Here is a 26,770-nt window from a genome sequence, read left to right on the forward strand (position 1 = left end):
AAATCTTATTTGTACATTTATTTAAAAATGCTAATCGCTAATGGTGTTTGCAGTTTTAATGTATGATTATAAAATCGCTAAAGTGGAAAAAAAAAATTAAAGTATAATATTTTATTTAATATTTTTTTGGGTGAGGATGATATTATTTAATTTAGAAAAATCGCTAATGGTGTTTACAGTTTTTATGCACAGAAACGATATCACCGTTAGGGGTTCTTTGCTAAACAAAAGTAAAAAAAAAAAAAACAAAAATAAAAATTTAACAAACCTTTCAACTTTTTTTTTTTCAAAAATAAAATGAAAATTGTATCCTAGTTTATCGGGCACCTCTGTGAACAAAACCAACAAACATAAAGTTATTGGCAGAAAACAAAATCTCAAGGAAAAAAAAATGGGGGCACCATTGCCAATGTCAAAAGAAACATTAGAAGAAAGGGTGAAATTCATGAAAGAATCTCTTTCAAAAAGCCAAACAATTACAGATAACATGGTTTCTATTTTGGGTTCTTTCGATCATCGCTTATCTTCCCTCGAAACTGCTATGCGCCCTACTCAGATTCGAACCCATTCCATTCGAAGGGCGCATGAAAATATTGACAAGACTTTGAATGCTACCGAGTTAGTCGTCGCTCAATTTGATCTCGCTCGCAAGGTTCTTTTCTTAATTCTTTGATGATCTCACACGAGTACTTGAGGTGAAATAAATGTAACTTGATAATGAGTATGTGGAACAATATAATAATGTTTAATATCTACAATATTGCATTTCATAGCCATTATTCCTAAAATTTAATCTATGATCAATTGTTGTGGTCATGCATTGTTTCGGATATTATTCAAATAGGCATCACGACATTGTTAAAATGCAAGCTTGATGTCTAGGACTTTTGGTTAATTTGGTCATCTGACATGGTATCAAGAGCCAAATGTGAGTTGCGTGATATAATATACAAAACCATCGTAAGGCTATAACATTTGTCATATGGTATTAGTAGAGGGAGTTGTTGGTATGAGTTGGAGCCTTTATTTTTTCAATATGCTTTCTATGGAACTTATTGACATATATAATAATCAAGGGTGTAACAAAGAGGTTTACTTAATTTTTCGGTCCTAAAAAATGCAGGCTGAGGCAAAAATTTTAAGAGGACCTCATGAAGATTTAGAAAGTTACCTTGAAGCAATTGATCAGTTGAAAACAGTCCTAATTTTTTTCAGCAGCAACAAAAGTTTCAAGAGTAATGATGATGCTCTAAATCGCGTTAACAACTTACTTTCTAAGGCCATTTCTAAACTAGAAGACGAGTTTAAGCAAATTCTAATGTCCAACAGGTTTGTCATCACTCAAAAATTTTCAACTTTGATGCAAATTTTTGGTATTAGTGAGTGATCAATGGTTATGTATCCTTGTTTCAGCAAGCCTGTTGAACCAGATTGTCTTTTCGACTGCCTTCCAAACACATTACGGCCTAACTCAACATCAGCTTCTGGTGAACAGAGTAATAAAAGCACGGAAAATGCAGGTTATAAGTCCCTAGATCTTATTCCACCTCGAGTTTTGCCTTTGCTCCATGAGTTGGCCAATCAAATGATTCAAGCAGGCTACCAACAACAAATTCTCAGCATTTATCGGTATGCACATTGTTTTTTACTTATGTTGTTTCATTTAGTTGAGATATCGAGATTGATTAGAGGAGTTGTAATATGTTTTCTACCTAGCAAAACAGAAGAAAAAAAAAAAATCAGAAAGATGTATGATCTTCTTTCAAACATGGGAAATTTGATAGATTAACTGCTAATAATTTAGTATAAGATTTGTGGTCATTAGTACTAATTAATAGTGTCTTTAATCCTATATGAATATCTAGGGAAACACGTTCATCTGTAATGGAAATAACATTTAGAAAACTCGGGGTGGAGAGACTTACCAAAGAAGATGTACAAAAGATGCAGTGGGAGGCTTTGGAGGCAAAGATTGGGAATTGGATACATTTTATGCGAATTGCTGTAAGAAATCGATCTTGTATCTGAAGTCTTTACACAATCCTAATGTTTCGTGATGGAATTTATTATTGGCATTCTGAATTAATAATGCAGGTTAAACTGCTCTTTTCTGGCGAGAAGAAAGTTTGTGATGAGATATTTAAAGCTATTGAATCAATCAGAATATTATGTTTTGCTGAAGTGACTTCAGGATGTGTGTCCTCGCTCCTTAGTTTTGGGGATGCAATTGCGAGAAGTAAAAGGTCACCCGAAAAATTATTTGTATTGTTGGACATGTATGAGATAATGAGAGAACTTCAGCCTGAGGTAACAAGAATCAAGTAATCTTTGATTTTATTGTGTTATTTTTCTTATAAATTCAGTTGATTTCCTCTGTTTTTTCCATTTGAATTATCTGTTAGGATTTGACAGTAAGTACATTTTTTGGTTCTGTTGTTGTATCTATAGATAGAAACTATTTTTGAGGGTAAGCCTTGTATGGAAATGAGGGAATCCGCGACAAGCTTGACAAAACGTCTGGCACAGACAGCCCATGAGACATTTGGTGATTTTGAAGATGCAGTCGAGAAGGATGCCACAAAAACAACTGTTATGGACGGAACAGTGCATCCATTGACTAGCTATGTGATTAACTATGTCAAGTTTTTGTTCGAGTAAGCCAAGTGTAATTTGAATGATTTCTTGTAATTTCTCCTATGAATAGGTTATATATTCATGTTGTGATCAATTCCTGTCTCACAGTTATCGGTCCACTCTGAAACAACTTTTCCAGGAAGTGAGTGGGGATAATACAGGAGCGCAGCTAGCTGCAATCACAACTCGAATAATGCAAGCACTTCAGACTAACCTGGATGGCAAATCCAAGCAGTATAAAGATATTGCTTTGACTCAACTATTTCTTATGAACAACATTCATTACATTGTTCGATCAGTTAGGAGGTTTGTTACACATTTTTATCTTTATTGTTTAACTTTTTCTTGTCATTACTCGTACTCATTCTGCTTTCCTTTTGCTGCAGGTCTGAAGCAAAAGACCTACTAGGAGATGATTGGGTTCAACGACATCGTAGGATTGTCCAACAACATGCTAATCAATACAAGAGGATTTCCTGGTCTAAAGTATTGCTCTACTGACATACTATTGTGCTTGTTATGATCAACAACAAAGTGCAGTAGCCTTATTTTTGTTGTTTTCGTAGATCCTTCAATTTCTGTCAGTCCAGCCAGCAGGTTCGACTAGTGGGGGTGGTAGTACGCCTGATGCAACACCGACCCTTTCAAGGTCAATGGTAAAGGAGAGATTCAAGAACTTCAACATTCAATTCGAGGAGCTTCATCAAAGACAATCTCAATGGACAGTTCCTGACAGTGAGTTGCGCGAGTCTCTGAGGTTGGCTATAGCAGAGGTCTTATTGCCTGCTTATCGAAATTTTTTCAAACGCTATGGGTAAGTGATCATAGCAAACCCCTTCAATTCTATACAAGCAAGATTAATATTACAACATAAATTAACATATACTTGTATAAACTGAGTTAACTGATAAATATGGGAATTTTGTGGTTGTAGACCTATGATAGAAAGTGGAAAAAACCCTCAAAAGTATATCAGATTCAGTGCAGAAGATCTTGATCGTATGCTAAACGAGTTTTTCGAGGGCAAGAACTGGGGTGAACAAAAGCGATAGGTGCTTATTACAACTGAAATGACTAGCTTGTGAGACTTATTGCATGCACATATTTCTTGATTTAACATGATTGTTAGTTAAACTTTCTCATACAACTCTGGGAAACTATGTATTGTCATGTGTAATTGAGACATATGAAGGTTGACACATTTGGAAAAAGGGGTGATTGATGTCCGAATATTGTGCTCATTTTTAATTTTGATTTTTGTTTATCCAAGAAAGCCGATAAGTTATCAATAACATTCAAGAATATATAATAGTTAATTGATATAGACATCAAATTACACTAAGAAAAATCATATCATATATTGAAATGGAATGTTAAGGTAGGATTGATGTAACAATTAATGGTTCTTAACAAATAATTGTTACATCGATCCTTAACATTCAATTTCAATATGTAACATTAATTGTAACATTGATCCTTAACATTCAATCCTTATTGTAACAATTAACAATTAATGTAACAATTCTCCCTTATTCCCCTCACCTCAATCTTTGTCTCCATTATGAATTTCCATATTTTCTCTTCCTCAAAAAAACTTATTACACTGTACTCTCAATGATGAAAAACATTTTCCTTTTCAAAAGAAGGAAAGTCATCTTTTTTCCTTCCATCATTCCCTTTTCTACTCCTCTCAACTATCTTCACAATTCGACTCTTATTTTCAATGTCTCTAAAAAAATTCTTATAATGAACCAAACAAAGGAAAACTAATTTGCAATTGTGGTTGAATATAAGTTCTCAATGAAAAATCATTTTTCATTGTATTTATTTTAATAAAACCAAATGAAGCCTTAATTTAAAAATTTTCATTGTATTTATTTATTTTAACATTATTTCTATCGACTTTGTGATCCTCAATTTCCCCATGTTTCTCCAGTACAACCTGTTGTGAAATAAAAATTGCCTATGAGATCATAAGTAGTAAAGGACATAGTGAGATCATATATTCTCATAGAGTCAAAGGATTCCACAAATACAAAAAGAAAAAAATTAAAAATTAAAAAGAAAAAAGAAAAAAGAAAAAAAAAAAAAAAGGCAAAGACTTGGTAATAAGAGTATTTAATACTCCGTATTTATTAAGTACGTGTACATGTCCACGTCATGCGGTGGAAAATCCTAATAAAAGTAAACGAACCCAAAATTAGGGTTCTTCTTTCCTAATTTTAAACCCCTCTTTTTCTCTCTCTATTTATCTTGATTTCTTGCTTCTTTATTTCTCTCTATTCAATTTCCTGATTTTCCCCAAAATCTGAAGAAAAAAAAAATTATCGAAAGTTGAAGAAGACGACTTAGAAGAAGAAGATGCCCCCGAGAACGAAGAAAGCGGCGGCTACTCCGGGGAAGAAGACGACAAGAACTTCACAAACTCCGGTGAAGTCCGATGATGTTAAAAACGAGGTTGTTAGGGCTGAAATTAACGACAATAACGTTAAAGTTTCCGAACAAAATTATAGTCTTGATAGCTTAACGGATCTGAATGTTGAGCCTTTATCTGAGTCTAATGGATCCTTTCTTTTGACAAGTAAGTATCTTTTTTTTTTTTTTTTTTAATTATTATTTCTGCAATTGATTTAATTATTGATTAATTGTATGTTTTTTTAGGCTAATATTGATTTTATTGGAAGAAATTGTTGATTTGGGTTAGATTTTTGATAGGAAAGAGAAATTGGAATTGTGGGTGATTATTTGTTTGTTAATCTATGATATAATTTCATATTAATGATGTATTAGTGCTATTAGGTGAAGTTAATTGTTGGTATGTTTGAAGGTTTTATGAGAAAAAAGAGTAAAGGAGATATCTTTGTTGAATGAATTTTATCTGAATGGAAGAAAAGATTCATTATTGTTTTTGCATGTTATGTTTTTTTATTTGTTGGGTATACAGTTTAGGCTAATTTGTCAATCAGATGCTTAATTAGCTTGGTTGGTTTAGTCGTGGGGGTGACATTTTGGGCACTAATGAATGAATTGTTGTTAGATTATATAAGTCTCTCTATTCTTGAAGTCGGTCCATCCCTGTTGAAGTTATGAGCAAGAAAGAACTAATTTCTTAGGTGAAATTCAAGTGACTCCACCTTATTCTCTTCGGAGATGGGGAGGACTATAAACATTGAAATTTGGATAATTTCGTAGTGAGTTTTCACATGAAGTGTATAAGAAAGGCGTGTTAAAAGAGTGATTTTTGTACATTGTGTTCTTTCTCACATTAACCTGGCATGACATCTCTTGTTCGGAGGACAAATCTATATTTCTGGTAATGAAAGATTTTAAACCATTGGAAATCTAATATACGCATGACCAAGGGAAGTCTTTGTGTTGTTTCAGCTGTTCTTGATGGTTCAAGCCCTTTTTCAGTGTTTGGAAACAGTCATTTATGTGGAGTGCCCATCTAAGACTTCAATATTGGGGATAAGGGCTTTTGAAGGGACAAGTGTTCTTCATAACATTATATTTACCTTGCTATGTTTTATCTCCTGTTTGTTTATATGCACAAGTTTCAAACTCCCTTAATCTCTAAACACTTTTATAGAGTGTGCTTACACCAAGGTCTGTTATAAATTGCCAATGGTATGCAAAGGTTAACATTAGTGAGAAATGGATTACGAATCTGTTTACTTTCTATGAAGATTAATGCATTTGGTACAATTAAGAATTGCCCAAATATCTATTACGAGGAAACAACAAAGTAATGGAAGTGGCTTTATTTTTTTTCCGGATATGACAGACAATCTATGCTCCAATGCTCTTTTGGACATGTTTACTTTTAACCTGAGTTAACTTTATTGAATAACCATATCAATTATGTTTTTGATTTTGGATTTTGGAGGCTTAATGGAAATTTTATCTGTGCATCCAACACTTTAGAACTCTTATTACTCCTAATGGTGAATTCACCATGTTAACTGGCTGGATTTCTGTCAACCTCTCTTTCTATGGCAGAAGAAGATGAGGTTAAAGAGGATGAATATGAAAAAGATGAACGGTTGGACCTTGAGGATAACGAACCAGAATATGAACCAGAAGAGTATGGTGATGGATATGATGAGAAAGAAGTTGACCAGGAAGATTTCCAGGAGGAAGAGGACGAAGTTGTGGAGGAAGTTGAGGAAGGTGACCTAGTTGAAGAGGAGGAAGAGGAAGAGGAAGAGGAGAGAGACATGGCTGAGGAGGATATGGAAGAAGTTCCAGAGGAACTGGAGGGTGAAGAAGACGATGAGCATACTGATGCTGGCCATGAGCTTGAGCATAAGCATGAGATTGACCATGGCCATGAGCATGCTGAACTGTTTGATGCTGCAGAAGAACGTGAACACCATGAACTTGTCAAAGAGAGGCGTAAACGTAAAGAATTCGAAGTGTTTGTTGGTGGTTTAGACAAAGATGCTACTGAGGAGGATTTGAAGGAAGTTTTTAGTGTTGTTGGCGAGGTTACTGAAGTCAGGCTCATGATGAACCCTCAGACCAAAAAGAACAAGGGCTTTGCATTCTTACGCTTTGCTACTGTTGAGCAAGCAAAGCGAGCTGTCTTGGAGCTTAAAAATCCTGTGGTACTTGTTTTGATCTTGTCATATAGATTGAGTGACTGCAAAGCACAGATAATGTTGATGAGTTTATTCTAACACCAAAAATTCCAGGTGAATGGGAAGCAATGTGGTGTCACACCAAGCCAAGACAGCGATACCCTTTTTTTGGGTAACATATGCAAAACATGGACAAAGGAAAAAGTAAGTAGACTGTGGTGTTGCTGTCTTCTTCAGGCTTCGCGTTTATTTTGTTATTGGTTATGTGGAGTTGCATTATTCTCTTCTGATTGGCCTATATTAATTTGTTCTTCCAGTTAAAAGAGAAATTGAAACTTTATGGAATAGAAAATATCGAGGACTTGACATTAGTGGAAGATAGTAACAATGAAGGAAAAAATAGAGGTTTTGCCTTTTTGGAGTTTTCCTCCCGTTCCGAGGCCATGGATGCTTTTAAACGTCTTCAGAAAAGGGATGTTTTGCTTGGAGTTGAGAGGCCTGCAAAAGTTTCTTTTGCAGATTCTTTCATTGATCCTGGAGATGAAATTATGGCCCAGGTAAATTAGATCAAGCATCTTTCCCATTCCTTGGATGATAATGGAGTAATATTGATCTTACAAGCTGTCAAACACCTATTAGGAAGGGTAGTTTGTGAGTACATGGCCAATTAAAGCAGAATACAGTCTCTATTCCCCCCCTCTCCTCTTTAATTTATTGAATTATTGGCTATGCTTATTCCTGCTTTCTTTATTTTTTATTACTTATCTTAAATAAATATCAATCATTCTTAATTATATTTCATTGTGCTCTATTCATATTTATATCTGTAGATCTAATTGTCTAAGCTTTTTTTTTAAACTTAAATTTTATAACAACACGTGGTCTTTACTTACGACTTTGGATATGATATATGCTTCTTTAATTTCTTGTAATTTTTTTTTTTTTTTTTTTTTTTTTTTTTTGTAATACTTATCCACATCTTTGTAAGAATGTAGCACTGGTTGGGGTTGCTGGCTGAGGTATATATTTAATGTGGGATTATCTTTGAGGTTCCAGGCTTCACATCTGTTAAGCTCTTGTCATGCATTGCTCAATTTCTTTGAATATTTGTTTCTTTTAACTGTGGATGATATTGGGTTGAAACTGTTTTAGGTCAAAACTGTGTTTATTGATGGTCTTCCTGCCTCATGGGATGAGGATCGTGTTCGTATCCTACTCAAGAGTTTTGGGGAAATTGAAAAGGTTGAACTTGCTCGTAATATGCCATCTGCAAGAAGAAAGGATTTTGGCTTTGTTTCGTTTGACTCTCATGATGCAGCAGTAACATGTGCTAAAAGCATTAATAATGTAGAATTGGGTGAAGGAGATCACAAGGTTATTATTGGTTTATAAGCTTGTTTATGTGTTTTTTACCTAGGTATGTGAGATAATGCATATGGCTTTACCTGATTTTATTCTTCTACAGGCTAAAGTAAGAGCCAGATTGTCCAGGCCATTGCAGCGGGGTAAAGGTAAAAACCATCCCCGTGCTGATCATAAGGGTGGCCGTGTAGCTGGGCGGCGTCCCAGGGCTCCTTGGAACCGTCCATTACCACCACGTCCCCTTCCTCCTCGTATGAGGGGACTTGCTAGCCGGGCTCCCATTGCTGTTGGTCGTGGCTTGAAGAGGCCTGTTGGAGTACGGGATAGGCGTCCCCCACCACCTATGCCAGCTAGAGCCAGGCCTTTGCCACCTCCACCGAGGCCGTATGATAGAAGAGCTCCTGGTATTTTATTCTGATCTTTGCTGGTCACTTTTGATGGCAGTAAACTGTATTAGTGTCATCTGACCCATTGTTGTGTGCAGCTCCTCCATCACCCAAGAGTAGCTTGAAGAGAGATTATATCAGGAGGGAAGAGCTCCCTCCAAGGAGCAGGGCTGTGGCAGAATATGGGTCTAGGATGCCACCAGAAAGGCGTCCAACTTATAGGGACGAGTATGCTGCCCGTTCACCTGTCTATGCTGATGTGCATAGGAGCAGTGCATCACGCTCTGCAACTAGGAGACCTTATCCAGAGGATAGCTATGCCCCAAGATATGAAAGACCACCTCCAAGTTATCGTGAAGGGCGCCCTCGTGATTATGAGTCTGTTTCTGGTTCTAAACGCCCTTATAGTGCTATGGTTAGTTGCTGAGGTTCCTTTGTTTCAATTTGTACCTTCTCATTTTGTTATTCAACATAATGGTTTTACTAAATTCTGATGTTGATTTCCAAGGATGATGTTCCTTCACGATACACTGATCCTGGTCATAGTATTCGCCATTCAAGGGCACGTGTGGACTATGACATTCCTTCAGGAAGCTCTCAGTATGCAGATACATATGGTGACAGGTCAATGTTAATCTCAGGACTAAAATGTATTTGGCCATGTATTTTTCTTTCAGCTACTAAAATTATCTCTTGCTTCTAGAATGGGGAGGTCCACTGCGGGATATAGTGGCAGCAGCAGAAGTTCAATCTCTGCTCAGGATTCTCATGGCATTTACAGTAGTCGTCAAGGCATGAGCTATAATGGTACACCCTTGTAACTATAAATATTTAGTAACTTGAACGTTTTATGTCACCATACGTCTCTTTTTGATAGTTTCTTGTACTCTAGGTTCATACAGTGGCAATGATGGTGGTATGTATTCATCAAGCTATGGGAGTGAATATCCTTCTCGTGGATCAGATGTATGTTTCGAAGTCCCTGCTTAGTTGAAAATTCAGTTCAGTTTCTAAAATTGGGTAGGCTTTTACTCAATTTTGTTGATCTTTCAGGTTGGTGGCAGTTCTTACTCATCACTGTATTCTGGCCGTGGTGTGAGTGGTAGTGGTTACATGGGAGGTGGAAGTTCTGGATCATATTACTGAGTTGATTGGTTTTAGTACTGTGAGGCAGCAAAGACGCCTTAAAATTCTCATCTTTGCAGCAACATGCGTTAGTATTGCTACTTCAACAATTCTACAATTTTCTTTTTACCTCTATGTTCATATGAAGGCGGCAGTAAGGTGATGTGGGGTTAAGCTCTACTAGTGTATTTCATTTGCAATAGTTACACTTGTCCTATTTAAGGCCGAGTGATGATAAGATCTTGTATTGTTAGTTTAGCATAGCACTTTAGATAGGTTTAGAGGCAAGAAATTCTGTTTCAAAATTTTCCTGCAAGGAAGCTTGTGTTTTGATGTAGTTACAAGGCAAGAAATGATTTATACATTGGCATTAATGTTATCCTCTTTCCTATACAATCTGTTAAAGAGTCGTTCTACACAAACCCTCAGGGAGGAGATAGATGCAGCCACCAATTGGCTTGGCGAGATCAAAGTTTAAATTTTTTGTGACTGCAAAAAGGTTGATGAGTAATTATGGGGAGATATTAAATGGACTAATCACCAATTATAAAGGTTAACAATTGAGATTTAGGGATAGCTCAAGTGATTAAAGGTTTCTTCTTGATTTTAGGAATATGGTCATACGGATCGATTCTGATCATCTGCCTTTGTGGCTCCTTAAGCACCAAGAAAATTTTAAATCTTCAAATTTGAGTGTTAATCACTTAACCCACAATATACAGTTTTTATACCAATAGCTACTGCATAAACATTTTCAAAATTGGATATGGTTGATTAAGTTTTTATAATTAGACCGCCACAGAGTCCTTTACTATGTCCCTTGTGTTGCAGACCTTGCAGTTATATGACTATATCCACAAGTACAAAACAACATTGATCTGACTGAACTGAACCATACCGATAAATGCAGATGAAAAGATGATTTGAACGACTCAAAAACTCAAAATATGATTCACTTTTATAGCCTTCATTGTTTACAAGTTGATTCAATGTCTTGAATTTGGGCTGTTGGAACCACAGATTGGAAGGCAATAACAATGTTGGGGGGAAGGGGAATATTGAAAGACTTCATAGAAGAGAATGCTTTTAGATAAAAGTTCTGAATACGTGTATACAATAAAATAAAGAACTACACTATAGCTGGCATTCTCAAGTGAAAAATCGAATTCTACAAAATTGACTCTAAATGTCTACAACTTCTCAACTTTCTGAAAGGGGAATTCCTCAAATAAATATGTGCCCCAACAGCACACTTCAATCAAGGAAATTTTCCTCCAATGTACCGTGCTAGTCAGCTTTCACTTTGGCTAGGTTGGAAAGAGTCCTGTGACCGACAAATAACAAGAAGACTCCCAAGAAGCTCAGGTATTTCAGTGTTGTAAACAGGTCCAACTGCAGGTATTGAACAAAGGGTTGAATACAGAAGAACCATTTGCAGAACCGCAAACACAAGAAAATAAAATTAAAAAAAAAATAAAGATTTCCTGGAAAATGAATCAAGTCCAGACCAAGAGAATAATTTGGAAAAAAAAATAAGACAGTTTTGTACAAAGGATTTACAAATCACAAGTTCATGTGGAAAATGAGTTATAGTATACACAAACCTTCAGCCAGAAAAGGACATAGAGGCAAAGTACAGCTGCAATGCCAACATGGAAGAGTGCAGCAAATGCAGCAGATACTGTTGCTGTAGGGAACTTCTTAAAGTTTATCCCAAGGCGAAGGAGCTGCAAGAAGGCATTGAAGATCAGAGTAAGAGAAAAAGTGGCACCTCAAAGCTAACAGTTAGTAAATTGAACAGGAATTAAAAGTACAAAACTACAAACATTATAAAATCCAATGGTTAGTGGTTCACAAAGGCTAAAGCATGTATGTTACAATAATCAGAACAGATAAAAGGACAACTTTTTGACAGCAAGGAATTCTACTTCAATGCATACAAATAATCAAAATGGCATGAACAATTTCATATCTTGTATTGTAACTTAACATCTTGGAGCTTATTTTATATAATTATTTCTTTAAACAAGGAAATAATTGCCTTTTGGCCAGTTGGGGCACAATGGAAGTAAAACGGCCTGAAAAGATTAACTTACCCCAATAAAAAATCCTACAAGTGGAACAAGGGTAAGGCCCAAGAAAGCAAGAGAAAGTTCCTTAGGTGGACGCATTTCTGGGGCTCTGAAAATGTGAGCTATTTCTTCTTTGGGTCCAAACCTCGAAAGAGGGTCAATTGGCTGAAGAGGTGGCCGAGTTGCCTTCTCAGGTGCTTCAGGTAGATCTAAGTCGATATGACCCAGGTATCGAAAGAAAGAGTTCTCCTGAAAAGGTCAATTTAGAAAAACCAAAACAATGCAAGTACTAGAACATTGAAAATGTACAGAATCATAATTACCATGACAGCATCTCCAACGGTTAATTGCAGATCATACTTGCCAGAAAGGTAGTAGAGCTTGTCCACTAGTCCAAGGAAATCCTACAGAACAAAATCATGAGATGATGCTTGCAGATACGTAATTTCAGAAAGATGATAAAACTATAAACTGTACACAATATTTCATCCATGCGTTATATGTTATGTACATGGAGCAAAGAATAGGAGTTTCAAAGCCAACAATGCTATAATTAGATCGAAAGACCCCTCATGTAGGGCTGTACTACACAGCAACATAAACATCCCCAACGATTTCCCATTAGAAATATTTTTTTATCCAATTCAGTTTCTATTTGCTAGTTTTGATTTCTCTTGTAGATATCATATGCCTCTTCTGTTAATGAGTTAACTTTTCTTTCAAAATTAAAAATAGGAATTCATATAATTCTATGCAGATATAGAAAGATTCATTGGTGACATGATATACCGAAAGCAGTAAAGGAAACTTACCAGCGTCAATTCAAACGTTTTCCCCGAACTCCCAACAACAAATACATGTTCAACATTTGTCTCGTGTCGCAGCTTCAACAATGCCTGCCGCCATCTTGATTAGCAAACTATCTAAAGATCTTGAAGATGAGGCATTCTCTAAAAAAATAAAATAAAAACCTGATGGGGCTTGAATGCATTTCCCAGAGGTGAGGACAGCTGAAAGGAGAGACGCAGCTTCTGAAGATGGTTTGCTGACAGAGAAATGGCACTGTCTGTGGACAAATCTAACCTGCAATCCCATCTTCTAACATTAAAAAACTTGATTATTGCAAGACAACTCTCTAATAAAGAATTTTTCTTTTCATTTCTTGAACAAGCATGTCAAGCCCAGATTCTAGAACAATAAATGAGTGTGCCTAATTGACTATGGTACACAAAGTGTTCAAAATACACTATAACGTCTCCATTTTCTAATTTAGCTCAGATGCGACCATAAGTTCTCCAACAGCCAAATCATGGAATTACGGGTTCATTTTGCACAGATACGACTTTGGAATGTATGATTTATAAAATGTGCCAATATTTGATATATCATGCTCAGAATCAAAGATGGTGGATGAATAAGTATTCAGAAACTTGTTGGAAATATACTTACTGTTTCTGAGATTCCACATTGCCAAGATCATTATCAAGGACTGATATCTCTGCATTTTCAACTTTAATTTCTCCTGTGAAATAAATTTTAACCCAAGTTCGGCCTCCTGTAGCATATACATCACTCTGACTTGGATCATTGAGAGCAATCTAATTTATGATCCAAGAAAAGGGAGGGGAAAAAAAAAAGAGATGTCAATTCCTGGCTTTTTTCTGCATGAGATCACAACATTAGCAGTGAAAAGTGAAGAACAGAAATATTACCTTGAAAACAAATTCATATTTCCCAACATCAATGTCCTTCGGCAAAGAATCCAAAACATGGAATCCACCATCTGCGGCATACTTAAGATCCTGAGACAACAGATTTGGCTTTATTAGTTGGCAAGTCATTAAAAAGCTTGTAGGAAATCAGAATTGTAAATATAAGAAACAAATCAAGCAACATATGCCAAGTTTGTCAAAACCTGGTTCTCAATCACGGGAGCACTTTTTGAATTAACACTGGCAGCTTGCACGATTTTCACAGTCAGGGCAGGTGCCTCAGATCCAAGTACGGTGTTCACCTTAACCTGCTCACATATATTACAATTAAAACAAACTTAACACTAGAAAAATACTCCATACTTGTCAATTTGTAACACTTTGCAGCCTTTACAAAAAGAAGGTAAGCTATGCACATATTATTGCAGGAAATTATACGAACTGATGCTATGAGATACAAGAGCTTCAATCAGCCAAAAAAAATATCACATTTCACTAACCACATACCATACTTATGACAAGGTCATAGACCATACTAAAGTGGTTGAGGAAGAAAGGGAAAAAAAAAAAAAAAAAAAAAAAAAAAAAAAAAAAAAAAACTGAATTTTCTCTGCCAGCATGCTCCCCACCCCACAAAAAAAAATGGTATCCTATATAAGTTGCCTCCAGTTCACATATTAGACATCAATGACACCAGTCAGCCTGGATATATAGCCTACATAGTACACATGCGGACACTAACAATAGAATGGTCTACTCTACATTTTCCTTTGCCCTCAAAACTATCTATGGGAAGCGAGCCCTCGCACTAAAAAGATTAAGGCACATAAAAAGCAACTTCTCACATATGAAAGATAAAAATGGTGGGTACCTTGAGCTGGTCATTTCTGGAATAGGATAGCACCGTAGATGGGAGTGACAAGATCAATGGAATTGACACCCTACACAGGAAAAATAAAAAATTGTTACATTTACATGAAGCTCAACTCACCATGCTCTGTATTCATACATAGTAGAGGGAACAAAGCAGCAAAATGTAAATCAATAGGGAAGTTAACAGTAATGAGAGAAAAGTCGCTTTTCCAGTTATTGAAATCTTATATAATATAAAATGTAAAAAAATGACTGGCAATTATTTGCAATCTTTATTATGCAGGGACATACACTCAGTGCTTATGGGGTCAATCTTCAAACCTACTACATCAAGCCATTTGAAACCAGACAAGTACATATTACATAAATAATCTAGAATTTTCATTGCTCGTGTTAAATAAATTGAATTTAATTCAAAACCCAACAACTTCGAGTTATTTGTTAGTTTGATCCAAAACTAACTAATCTGAACCACCAGACGTCCAGACCTGAAATCTCCTTTCATACACAAAAAAGGTATTTTCCCCATTCTTTGGGATTAATCACGATCTTTTCTCCAAGTTCCATGACAGAGATATCAATTACGTATACTTTCTAATTATATAGAATACTTCCCAAAATATTTTTGCTATTTGTAAATTTTCAAAGTTTATTTCAATTCTTAGTGTTTCATATTGGCTAAAAGGTCTATAAATTGAAATTTACATGAAACCTGACCATTCCAATGCCTATATTACCAAGGAAGAATCGGGATAATTTAGTAAATCTAAACATGAAGAATTAAAAAGGTAAGTTACCAATTGCAACAAGATGAGATGAGAGATATGCATGCTATTCAAGCATTACCTGTTGTTTTCCAACAAAGCTAATGCATCAATCTGTTCAAAGAAATCATGGGAATTTCCAGGCACTCCAATGCCAAGAAAATATTTTGCCAAACCCAAAATTTTGTCTCCAGAAACCTGCATATTGCATTTTAAATTAGGAAATATCTTCACAATTCATCATTCAACCTCTTGCAAGCACAAACACCTATGCATAGGACCACCTATAATAAATCTTTACATGTATATCAACTTACAGTAATCTTCCCAGAAGTTACATCAGCAAATGCCACAAGCCCTCGAACAACTGATGATGTAGTTGAAAGTGGACCTTGGTATTCAAGAGCATCAACAACTTTCTCATCAAAGAACATGGCACCATCGTCTGTAGGTAGGTAATAAAATAGAAGATAAAATAAAATTATAAAAAAAAAAAAAGGAAAAAGCAACAACAAACAATAAGCTAGTCTCATTGCTTAATACATAGACGTGAATTTGATACTTCAGCAAATCTGAAAGGCAATTACAACATTTTGAATCATTACTAGAGTGTTATTTGAACAACACAAACTTCAGTTAAAAACTATCTTTTCGTTCTGTTTTCTTGGCCATTTTTATCATGTCCCCTGTTTTTTTATCCCTTTCTTTTATTAAAAATAAAAAAAAATAAAAAATAAAAAAAATAAAAAGATAGAGGGGATAGGGATAGGAATATGACTTTTTGTTCGACTTATGAATCACAAATCCATGATATGAAAGTATCACTTTTAACAGATAGCCACAAAGAGCAAAAAAAGATAAAAGACAACCTATGATGCTTATTAATGAAATAATTGGGGATGTAACACGATAACACAACCTTCATAGGAAGATTTAGCAAAGACTATAGCGATTGGCGGTTAGGTGTTTAATCTAATCAATAGAACAAACTACCATCGGTTTTGGAGTGAGAAAAGGGCTCATATCGCCACATCTCTCATTGTTATTGAAGTGTGAACAAGTTTCCAACTATCATCGGTTTTGGAGTGAGAAAAGGGCTCACATGGTCACATCTCTCATTGTTATTGAGGCGTGAACAAGTTTCCAGGTCTATAAACTTGTTCAATTTCGTACTATAACTAGATTCTAGATATTCAATGTCTGACACAAGATTTCTGACAAAATGCTATCCATGTTACAAAATCAAGAGCTATATCACAACATAAACACATTATTGACATACTTCAATTATCAACAGGATATCATGCAAGCTCACAAAATTACCCACACGATCCATTTTGAAATTCATTTGACATTTCTTTGTTAAAAACTTTGAAATAATTCATTTGAATATCACATATGCATATCACCGACATCATACTACCAAGTAGCAGTGAGGCAGTGACAAGAAAACACAAGAGGAGATCTCTACATACCGTATTTCTCAACGCTGTCAAACAGTTTCACTATATCATTCTTCAGAGTACCAATCTGTCCAATGTCCGTTCAACAAAATATTAGATAAAGCCCCAAAATTATTGCTACAGCAGAATCATATGTGATACGTACATAAAAGTATTAAGAGTAATGGAATATGGCATTACAATAGCAAGACTATATGGCCAGCTACAAATCAATTTGCAGGTCAAGGGTATGTTACAGCCATTACAAGAAGATAATGACCAAATGCTGGATGGAACACAGATGATCTAAACTGTGGTTAAAGATTCAAAGAGTGGAAGCAACATACTTCACTCTAAAATAGTATAGCCTCCCTTATCTGAAGGGAAGGGGAAAAATGTATTAATCCTTCATCTATATGCATAAACTAAGATGATATCAATGTAATAAAGCTAATTTTCCAACTTAACAAAGGATAACTTGTGGCAATATAAATTTAAAACCATCCGAAAATCCAAACAAAAATGCCTGGGTATTAACATAGAGTCACACAGACATTTCAATATTAACACTTAAATTAATTACCAAAAATCAACATAGCTACAAGAAGACGATCAATCTAATAAACAGCACAGTCATCTGTATCACATGAATAAACCAGAATTGCCATGTTCAGAAGATGAGTGGGAATAGCACAATATGCAAATACCAGTGATTGATCGATGTCAGCTGAGGCTAATGAAACAACACCAGCAAGAGTTTCAAGAGCTACTCCTGCAGCAAGCAGACAGTTAGCATTAGACAAATGGTCAGTAGTCTATGGATAGAAATTTTTTATCAATAGGATTGAAATGAAAAGTCATAACAGCAGCAAAAAAGTCACCACATCCCCCCAAAAGTATGCATTTTATACAACAATAACACATGCTAGAAACAGCTAGGGTCTACAGATGGACATAAAACTAATACGAAAAATGGAGATCAAATTTATAAGGGGAGATACTACCAGCAGCACGAGTACTGGACTCAGGTTTGTTGGAACTATAACGCCACCGTCCATCACTTTGACCAAGAGCCTAACAAAAATGTATGAACATAAGCTATGGCATCCAATTGAATTAAAAAGCCAAAGGAGCAAAACCATAAAGCAAACAACCTAGAGCCAACCATGGGAGAAGTAGATTAACAATGCAAAATCCAAAAAAAACCAACCTTGACTGAGCGGAAGACTTCATCAGCATTTTCAAGCTGAATTTCTAGATCAGCAGCCTGATCCTGCACATATGTTTATGAAATAAATTGCCAAAAAAATTATCAAGAATGCCAAGCAAATAAATTAAATCTTGAAAATGATAGAAAACTAACATAAATCAGCTTTGATATTCAGTAATGTCAACGTATCATATGGTGCAAACTTTTAAAAAATTGGTCTACACAACATAAAATTGACAAAAAGTGCTTTAGATCCATCCATTTCCAATGTAGATGAGTATTTACTTCCTTGGCTTTAAAATATGGAGTAGATTAAAACATAAATGACTTATTTATTGTGAGTGCATAATTCTTATTGTGGAGTAGGCTGATAGCACATGGTCATTTCCTTTCCATAATTGATTGGAAACAGTCAGTTTGTTATTATTGAGGAGAGGTTGAAGATATCTGCTCCTTCTCTCCCCTCCCCTACCGTTGGAGGAAGCCTCTTCAAAGCCAATTGATCAAGTTGATGTTAAATAAAAAGGAAAATGGCAAATTGCAGAGAATTTTTACCTTAAGAAGTACCAAGCTTCCAACTGAATAGTAGAAGTCAAGCAATGAGTTTGCTTTAGTGATTGCCGCTTGCAGTTTTGAGTTGACAACCTAAAAGATGGGAGAGAGAGAAAAAAAAAATAAGGTTAAAAACTCCTCAGACCTATTGACTGATTCAAATTATTGTTCGTAAAAAAGAATAAGTATATCCTTCTTAGATCAATTTGACAATTTTGGGACCTTTTCAAGAATGGTTACCTTAAAATTCTCTCCATCAATCTTGCACTTTAGGACTCGGTTCGATTTCAATGCAACACTGAGATCCTTCAAACTAGCAGATGAAGACTTAAGGGTCTCCGTAATCAATGCACATGTTGAAGTACTTATATCAAGATCTTTCCCAATTCCAAGGATCTCAAAAGTTCTTAAAGCCTCATAAGCGTCTTCAAGACTATCCAAAGTCAAATTGAAGTCAACAAATGTTCAACAAAGAACAGCCTCAAAGAACTATCTAATTGAGCATACTACAAATAAGAAGAACATAGACAAACAAGGCTTAAGACAGGAATAACACTGCTTTACATAATGCATGTAAGTATGTCACTTGCCTGATGAATAAAGCACTAATGCCAAACGAAAATTAATTTTTACAGTCATCATCAAACAAGCACAAAGTTACACAGTAAACATACTGCTAGTCTTCCACATCGTAATTCAAAATACTGGCAGTACAATATTCCTACTTCTAGAAATAACCGAGCATCAAATTTCAGGGATTTAAAAAAACATCCCCAAACCAACCATTCCAACAATCCCAATTTGTGTGTAGCATTTAGAAGGTATTGAGCTCTCGATCATCATTTGGGATATATAACCAACAATTACACATGCCATTTGCTTTATGAATTTGGTCTGTGATAACAATTTGGCCAGCTGAAGTTCTTTATAATTCATCAAACAAGCTTCTGACAGTAGTCCCCTACTCCTGAAAAAATCCGCACCTAATATATGCAATTCAAGTTCTAAAACTCAATTCTTCACCTACTTCCGATAACATCGAATGGCAGGTTAAGCAACACCGAAATCGGCCACCGAGTTCTACCTTTTTCTAATTTAAATAACCTAAACATTCTCAAGATATCTAGATTTTAAATTTTTAACTAAATTAACAGCACAATGGATCAAATTGAGCAATAACAACCTGAATAAAAATCGCCATTCTAATTCATTGTTACACATTCAAAAAAAAATTACTTAGAAAATAGATAATGAAATCAAGGGTTTAAGTAGGGGTTTTGAAAACCTTTTAAAGGATCCATCGATTGGCTTGAAAATCTCAAGAGCCGCAGATCGGTGAGAATTCGAAATTGGGCGAAAGATCGCAGCTTCACAGATCGACGCAATCAGAAAAAGGGCCAAAAACCCTAGGTTTCGAGCCATTCCTGCAAAAAAACACACAAATTTGGGGAAAATATCGAAATTTAGTGTGAGATTAAACAAATTTGATGAGATTTAACAAAAAATGTAAAAATTTGATTTGATTTATTCTCAAACTTAGATTGAATTTGAAGAATGAGAGATCTTACTGGCTTTCATTGTATCAAAATTACGACGAACTGTTACTTAGGAGAGAGAAAGTGAGAGTGGAAGAGGAAGAACAGAGTGAACGAATGAAACAATGGAAGAGAAAATTCAAGAGTGAAGACTTGTGAGTTGACGATGTGGTTCGGGTCAGTTGTTGGACCCTGGATTTGGGTTTTGGTGATTCATACTTTCACTAGTTCACGATAGGCTTGATTGTGTTTGTGTTAGCCCGGTTAGGAAACCTATCAAAATTAACATACTCGGGAACATTTATATTGTATGCTTTACATTTTAAGTATCGTAAACATATACAAATTTAGCAAATACAAAGTAGGTAAGTTTGTGTCATGTTTAAAGGTTAGAACCACCTTATTTGAATTCCAATCTACGACATATCCATGATCCGAGCCTTCTATCTTGATATTTTAGGCTGTGAATGAATCGTCTAATTTTTGATGAACTTGCAAGTATATTGCAAATACCGTATATCACATTCATTTTAATGCGTGTAACATGAGTTATTTCTAATATATACAATTACACAAAGATGGTCTGCTCTCAAGGATGAAATCAAAGTTTTGTGGTTTCTCCACTTATCCAATATTTCATTCAATTTTGATCTTTAATACTTATTGAATAGATAATTACCCTTTTTAGAAGCACCAAGAGTTTCTTAAGCTTAAGCAACTAGTCATTTTAAGATATCAATTTTTACAAGAAGCTTTTAATGTTTCAGTTACCTTTTAAACTCGTAAGTTAATTTCATCAACAAACTCTTACTTTCTGTGTGGATAGACTAATGGACAACAATTTATACTCATATCCTATTATACCTTCATTAAAATTTGCTAATTGAGGTTGGCCAGGCTGGGCATCGATATATTAAAGGGTTTTTAAGATGATTTTGTTGAAAAATCAAAATACTGAAATACTCTTTTTTTTTTTTGTTTTTTTTTTTTTTTTTTGAGGAAATATACTGAAATACTCTTAGTAGAATACAAACTGGATAAATTGATAAATTTACATTATAGAATGCATTTTTTTTTTTTGGCCTGAAACAACTTATATTATCAGAACTTACACGAGTAGAAATATTACAAACGCCTTACAATAAGAAACAAAGGAAGCAAAAAGCAACCACTTGAGTTCATATATTGTCATAACTTAAGACCAGTTTTCAAATTCATACCATGTCAAATTCAAGTTAGTTTAACATCATAACACTATCACCTTTCTTTGGATTTTACAGGGACGCCTTTGTACATGTTAACACGATCCCTTAGTGACTCAACTCGAGGGCGTGCCACCTTGTTGTTGGGATCGAAAAGCAACACTTCTTCAAATGCCTTAAGAGCAGTCTTGAGATCTTTTTTCTGTTCATATGCATCACCAAGGTTGTTCCAAGCAGTGACATACCCTGGTTGGATCTTAACAGCTTTCTCAAATTGCGAGATACCCTTGTCAATCTTTCCATCACGCACATAACTCACACCCAATGCATTATAAACCTGTAGGTGCAGATTTTTATGTTTAGATATAGATACATAATACCTAAATAATCACACTAACCAAAGATTAGACCTGTTTATTACAGTATAGTGCAGAAAGTCCTAGGAAAGTTACTTGTGTAATGGAGAATCATGACTAGCTATGTTAGATGGACTCTTCATTTCACCATAACCCATGTCAGAACTTCAACACTCAAGAAAACATGAGTTTTCATAATATAGCTGACTCCGACACATACCTATCTGTGGCAAGATTACTCAAGTCCAAGTGACAGATCATTGGTTAAGCCAGCATATGATCGAATTAAGCATAACAAACAACCACCATCATCATTTCAGGTCTTGGGGTTTATAGTGTACCTCTTACTAATTTCAATCAGTACAAGGAATATTTAATTCAGGGACTTTCATATAAGGCCATTTTTCAATAAGTAGTGAAGAAGAAGGCGTGAATATTGAATTACATGCTTTGAGTGGTTTCCTTGACATATGGAAAAGAAACGATGAAAGATAAATATGAAGACTATGCAAAATTTTAGAAGCCTGGAAATCATCATTGCTTTTCAAACCTGGGCAAGATCCTGGTCATCTCCATCCCATTTCTCAATTGCTTGAAGCAAGAATTTAGTCGCAGCTGGGTAAAACTTTCGTCTCAGCATCACTGCTCCAAGTTCAAAGAGTTCAGTTGCATTTGCGTCACCACTCCTTACTTGCTCCTATAATTGCACCAAGTTGATTTTTCAAGCATCTCACAAAGACCACAGATCATGTACAGTGTTTATGAAGGATATCTTGAGAATAACAAAGATAATTTGGAATAAAAGCTTATTTTTACAGAAATTACTACTGTCTAGAGGGATTGTTTTCCTCAAAGAAAATAGAGCATTGTGCAAAGGAACACCTATCTATGTCTCACATAGAAATGGATATAGAGCAAGTTTAAAATATCTTCACAGGAAAATCCTTTAATTAATAATCCCTTTTCTATTTCTTCCTGATCAGGAATCTTAAGTAAAAGACATTGTAATAGTCTTAATTTTCTACTATAGATTTCAACTATACATGCATCAAAATAGAAAAGCTGACCTGCAATTCTTTAGCAGAAAGATCAAGTTCACGACGAACGAGGACTTGACGGATAACAAAAAAAGTCCCAACTCCAAGCAAAGCCAGCAGCAAAAGCACATATGACAACTGAATTCCCAATTCAAACAACTCTCCAACTTCATAAACTGGATTTATTTTGATGTCAGTGCTGGAGTATGCCACTTGTGAAGAAGTCAGCCAGGCAATTGTAGCAGATGAAAGGGTAGTAGCACATCTTAATAAGCCCTTCATATTTTCACCATCTTTCACGGTGCAAAGTTTCTTAGAGAGATCTGTAACAGTTAAAATACAGACCCTTGGCATCAAATGTGCAAGCAAGTGTAGCCAAAGCAAAAACACACTATACTCAATTGAAGATGCATTAATATTTACTCAGTAACCCATTAATGATCCCACAGGTTCTAATATACAAGGGGGTTATACCTTTTTGAAACAAGCAACAAAACCATATTGATAATGACTGTCATGGACAGTGTTAGCTAGTATATACTTACACAGTTACACTACGAAGAACGATAGTGAGAATTTATTATTCCCTTTGCCTTGATTAGTATTTTCACTTTTGACCAAAAAGATAATTATAAACTTTTTTTTATTGAAACGAAGAAGAGATAGGATATTAAAACAAGTATACAACTTAAAAAAGTTAAAATAAGTTAAATGCAATAGTGGCTTATTAGTTTCTTTGTTAACCATTTTCATTAAAGTAAAAGAACAAATACTTTTCTCATAAATCAAAGTGATGTAGTAATATTGTATTCTAAAGAAGGTGAGCAGATGCCATTCTCTAGCTGTTGGAATACATAGAATCGTGCTCCGGACTATCATAAGAAACAAATATTCAGAAAATCAAGATATTTGAAAATATTGATGTCAACAATATCATACTACAAAGCTGAAACTAAGATAAGATGATTTACCATGCTGATATATTGATAAGATTGGTCGCAATGTCAATGCCATTCCAAATTTCTGCCTTCATACACGACAAAGGAGAAAAATCAAAGACTGTGCAGACCAGTAAAGCATAAAGAAAATTATCACTAGCTAAAAAATCACAGACAGTAAGAATTATTATAGGTCATTCACTGATTTGTGGAACTAAATCAAATGACAAAAATCACAATAGGAACCACATATCACGAACTTTAAGACATGTAGACACTTGAGCCAAAACTGTGTTGTTAAATGCCTTCAACTCATCTTTAGTCCTATGTTTGCTTAGATAGGAGTACGTAATAGGTAAACATTTGACACATCATTAATCATTATTACTTTCAAAATATCACATTACTGACTAATAACCTAGGACTAAACATGCTATAGAAAATTGCACAGTATTAGGCTGCACTGAGTGAAACTTTGAGTTCCTCTCACATGCAAACAAATCTCATACATGCATCCTCCTACAAACAGAAAGAAAAAAAGGAATATATAAAAAATTACACATCCATTAACATGTACATTTAGGTAACAGCTTCACTGCAAGTAGAGCACAGAGAAATCATTATGTTGACACAGCTGATTATAGGAATAAGTTACTCCAGTTAAATTTTAGCTTTATTTGTATAAGCTTTTCAAAGTCACCAATACGGAACCTATATCAGTAAGAATAAAAACAAGTTCTTGGATACTTAATACAGAATTACGTTCTTAATGAAGCTATGTAACACGAGCATTATTGAAAGATGCTACTCACTCATGGACCATAGTTACCAAAATCCTCATCAAGAAGCAACATTCATTTCACATGATTACAGTATTACACTCTTCCTTAACCGATGCTGAACTTGCTTTCCTTTGTTCTGCATGTTCCTTAGGGAAATTTGGCTTGCTTTTGTTTTTCCTCCAAATTCCTCAATGAGGTAAGTCCTTTCAACAATTACAGATACTTATGTTTATACAAAACTAGTGTTTGAGCATGTGCACCATCTTTAAACTATTGATATCCTTTTGAATCACTTCATAATTTGGTCATCAGACTCATCACATTACAAAAATCAAGTTTTCTACTAGAATCCAAGCCTATAAAAGAAATAAATCAACCTTTATTTTGCTCAAATAAAATAAAGGCATATAGCTTTAGAGATTCCAAGCAATAACCTTACAAGGGAAAGCTTGAAGAAGTGCAAGCATGATAATATTTCTACAAAACCCATAAAGACATAAAGCTTTAGAGCTTCCAAACAGTAACCTTACAAGGTAAAGATAAAAGAAGTGCAAGCATGGTAATATTTTGTTCAAAAGCCCTCATCGGATGAGAGTTTGACCACATACAAGACCAGCACGGTTCAATCCCAAAACCACTGGTGATAGGTGGAGTAGCCCACTAAACTTATAAGTTAGTCAAATTCCCTTTTCTTCTTCAATTTCAAATAACTTGTCCCATCTCACATGTGGGTTATTATCTTAACAAAGCCAAAAATCGATTAGTGAGTACTTCTATTAAACATACTCTTCACTAAATTCCTTGATACATTCCTTGAGCACGAGCAACATGTTCGTGAGGGCATCTTATCTTCCTGATTAGTGGCTTACCTCTAAAGGCTCTAATACTTGAATTGCCTCAAAACTATGTGAACCACCACATGCTGGACGAAGTACAGAAACCTTTTGGCTCTTGCAAGAGTTGCAACAAAGCTATACTGACATGCTCTCATTAAAGTTTTAGACAGCATATCCTCAACATCTTGCCTCGTAGACAAGAAACAAACACATCTTGTGACATGAACTACTAAATAAATCAAGTTTCAGTTTAATTAATGAAAAAGAATGTAAGGGATGAGTATTTTCCCCTCCTCTTGATCCACTCCCCCCTATAAACTTTCAAACAAGCATTTAGCAAAAACTCCCCCCCGGTTGGGACCTCACCGAGCTCGAATTCAGATTAGTCAGAGTCTTGTAGGCTATGAGTTAATGGATAAGGTCCCATCAAACAAAGTTATCAACCATAATAAAGCAATTCAAGCAAAGTACAGCAAACACTCTCACAACAATAATAATATCCAAACAATACATCATAATAACCAAGCTACATAATAAAGGACAAATTTAAAGAAAATTAGCAAAGAACAAGAGCACTTACATTGCGTTGAAGCTTGATTAAACCATCACAAGAGCTCAAATTTCTGGGATCATTTGATGAACAAGATAATAACTTGAATTTGGAAGGAGATAATGAAGCTACCAATACAGAAGAAGAAAAGGAAGATTGAGATAAAAACATGGAAGAAGATTTTCCAGTAGAGGGAGAATGAGAGGGAGAATTCACCAAAATTGGGACGACATGGAAAATTTTATCAGAAATTGAGGCAGAAATCATGGTTTATTGTACTGGGTATTTGATTAATTTTTGTGGGTGTTTGAAATTTTGCAGAAAAATTGGGGAAATTTGGGAGGTTGAAGGAAGAGATTGAGGAGGTAGTGGTTAGAGTGGATAGTGTGTGTTAGTGTTATAATGAGGTTTGATTTTCCATGGATAAAAATGTGGATAGCAGGTAATCCACTATTCTCTGTTAATTTATCTTCCATTCTCTTTTTACCTCACTCAAGAAAGTGAACTTGTGGTTGTTACTTTGTTCCCTAATCCATAACCTATTAGAGCAAGATTAGCCCTGTCTTATCTTAAGATTTTTTTCCCATGCCACGTCATATTTTAATAATTTTTATTATTTTATAATTATGTTAAGACTCCTTAAGATTCAACTAAATTTAGATTTTCATTCCTCAGACTCATTTAAGATTTCTTAAATACGTATTATTGTTATTTCTCTTTTTTATATATGATATTTTAATAGTATAATTTGCAATGGTGTAGTAAGTTACATATCTTACATAGCTGAAAAATAATATCAAACCACTAGATACAACATTATAA

The 26,770-nt window shown here is 35.0% G+C and overlaps 4 protein-coding genes across 7 annotated transcripts; 2 read left to right on the top strand and 2 right to left on the bottom strand.

Moving 5' to 3' along the window:
* Positions 1-406: 406 nt before the first annotated feature.
* On the top strand, positions 407-3,686 carry LOC145585551 (exocyst complex component EXO70A1-like). The gene is made up of 10 exons (XM_081642252.1): positions 407-652; positions 1,124-1,329; positions 1,414-1,629; positions 1,866-2,004; positions 2,095-2,307; positions 2,449-2,654; positions 2,743-2,940; positions 3,021-3,120; positions 3,201-3,448; positions 3,569-3,686. The coding sequence occupies exons 1-10, from the start codon at positions 410-412 to the stop codon at positions 3,684-3,686; spliced, it is 1,887 nt and encodes a 628-aa protein (XP_081498378.1). The 5' UTR covers positions 407-409.
* Positions 3,687-4,846: 1,160 nt separating this feature from the next.
* On the top strand, positions 4,847-10,466 carry LOC145586669 (uncharacterized). The gene is made up of 11 exons (XM_081643558.1): positions 4,847-5,215; positions 6,634-7,241; positions 7,329-7,418; positions 7,532-7,771; positions 8,367-8,588; positions 8,680-8,980; positions 9,061-9,377; positions 9,471-9,586; positions 9,666-9,769; positions 9,855-9,928; positions 10,016-10,466. The coding sequence occupies exons 1-11, from the start codon at positions 4,996-4,998 to the stop codon at positions 10,106-10,108; spliced, it is 2,385 nt and encodes a 794-aa protein (XP_081499684.1). The 5' UTR covers positions 4,847-4,995; the 3' UTR covers positions 10,109-10,466.
* A 694-nt stretch (positions 10,467-11,160) lies between these two features.
* On the bottom strand, positions 11,161-20,482 carry LOC145585552 (dolichyl-diphosphooligosaccharide--protein glycosyltransferase subunit 2-like). Its single transcript, XM_081642253.1, has 20 exons — positions 20,281-20,482; positions 19,998-20,136; positions 18,953-19,145; positions 18,716-18,805; positions 18,161-18,223; positions 17,955-18,024; positions 17,658-17,722; positions 16,984-17,038; positions 15,826-15,953; positions 15,591-15,706; positions 14,743-14,812; positions 14,075-14,179; positions 13,872-13,961; positions 13,609-13,757; positions 13,131-13,242; positions 12,972-13,055; positions 12,483-12,563; positions 12,184-12,408; positions 11,692-11,814; positions 11,161-11,479 (listed from the first exon to the last, which is right to left on the bottom strand). Exons 1-20 carry the CDS (start codon positions 20,288-20,290, stop codon positions 11,375-11,377), a joined length of 2,073 nt encoding a protein of 690 aa, XP_081498379.1. The 5' UTR covers positions 20,291-20,482; the 3' UTR covers positions 11,161-11,374.
* An 881-nt stretch (positions 20,483-21,363) lies between these two features.
* Positions 21,364-26,383, bottom strand: LOC145586671 (tetratricopeptide repeat domain-containing protein PYG7, chloroplastic-like). 4 transcript variants are annotated; one of them, XM_081643559.1, is made up of 5 exons: positions 25,979-26,383; positions 23,814-23,865; positions 22,873-23,165; positions 22,356-22,502; positions 21,364-21,786 (listed from the first exon to the last, which is right to left on the bottom strand). In XM_081643559.1, the coding sequence occupies exons 1-5, from the start codon at positions 26,213-26,215 to the stop codon at positions 21,505-21,507; spliced, it is 1,011 nt and encodes a 336-aa protein (XP_081499685.1). In that variant the 5' UTR covers positions 26,216-26,383; the 3' UTR covers positions 21,364-21,504. The 4 variants fall into 4 exon arrangements, with proteins under 4 accessions (XP_081499685.1, XP_081499688.1, XP_081499686.1 ...); XM_081643562.1 differs by having other exon boundaries at positions 23,814-23,869; positions 25,979-26,106; XM_081643560.1 differs by lacking the exon at positions 25,979-26,383 and adding an exon at positions 24,593-24,618 and having other exon boundaries at positions 23,814-23,869.
* Positions 26,384-26,770: the final 387 nt, after the last annotated feature.

The sequence above is a fragment of the Chenopodium album genome, chromosome 16 (genome assembly GCF_948465745.1).
Source record: "Chenopodium album chromosome 16, dcCheAlbu1.1, whole genome shotgun sequence".
Taxonomy (NCBI): Eukaryota; Viridiplantae; Streptophyta; class Magnoliopsida; order Caryophyllales; family Amaranthaceae; genus Chenopodium; species Chenopodium album.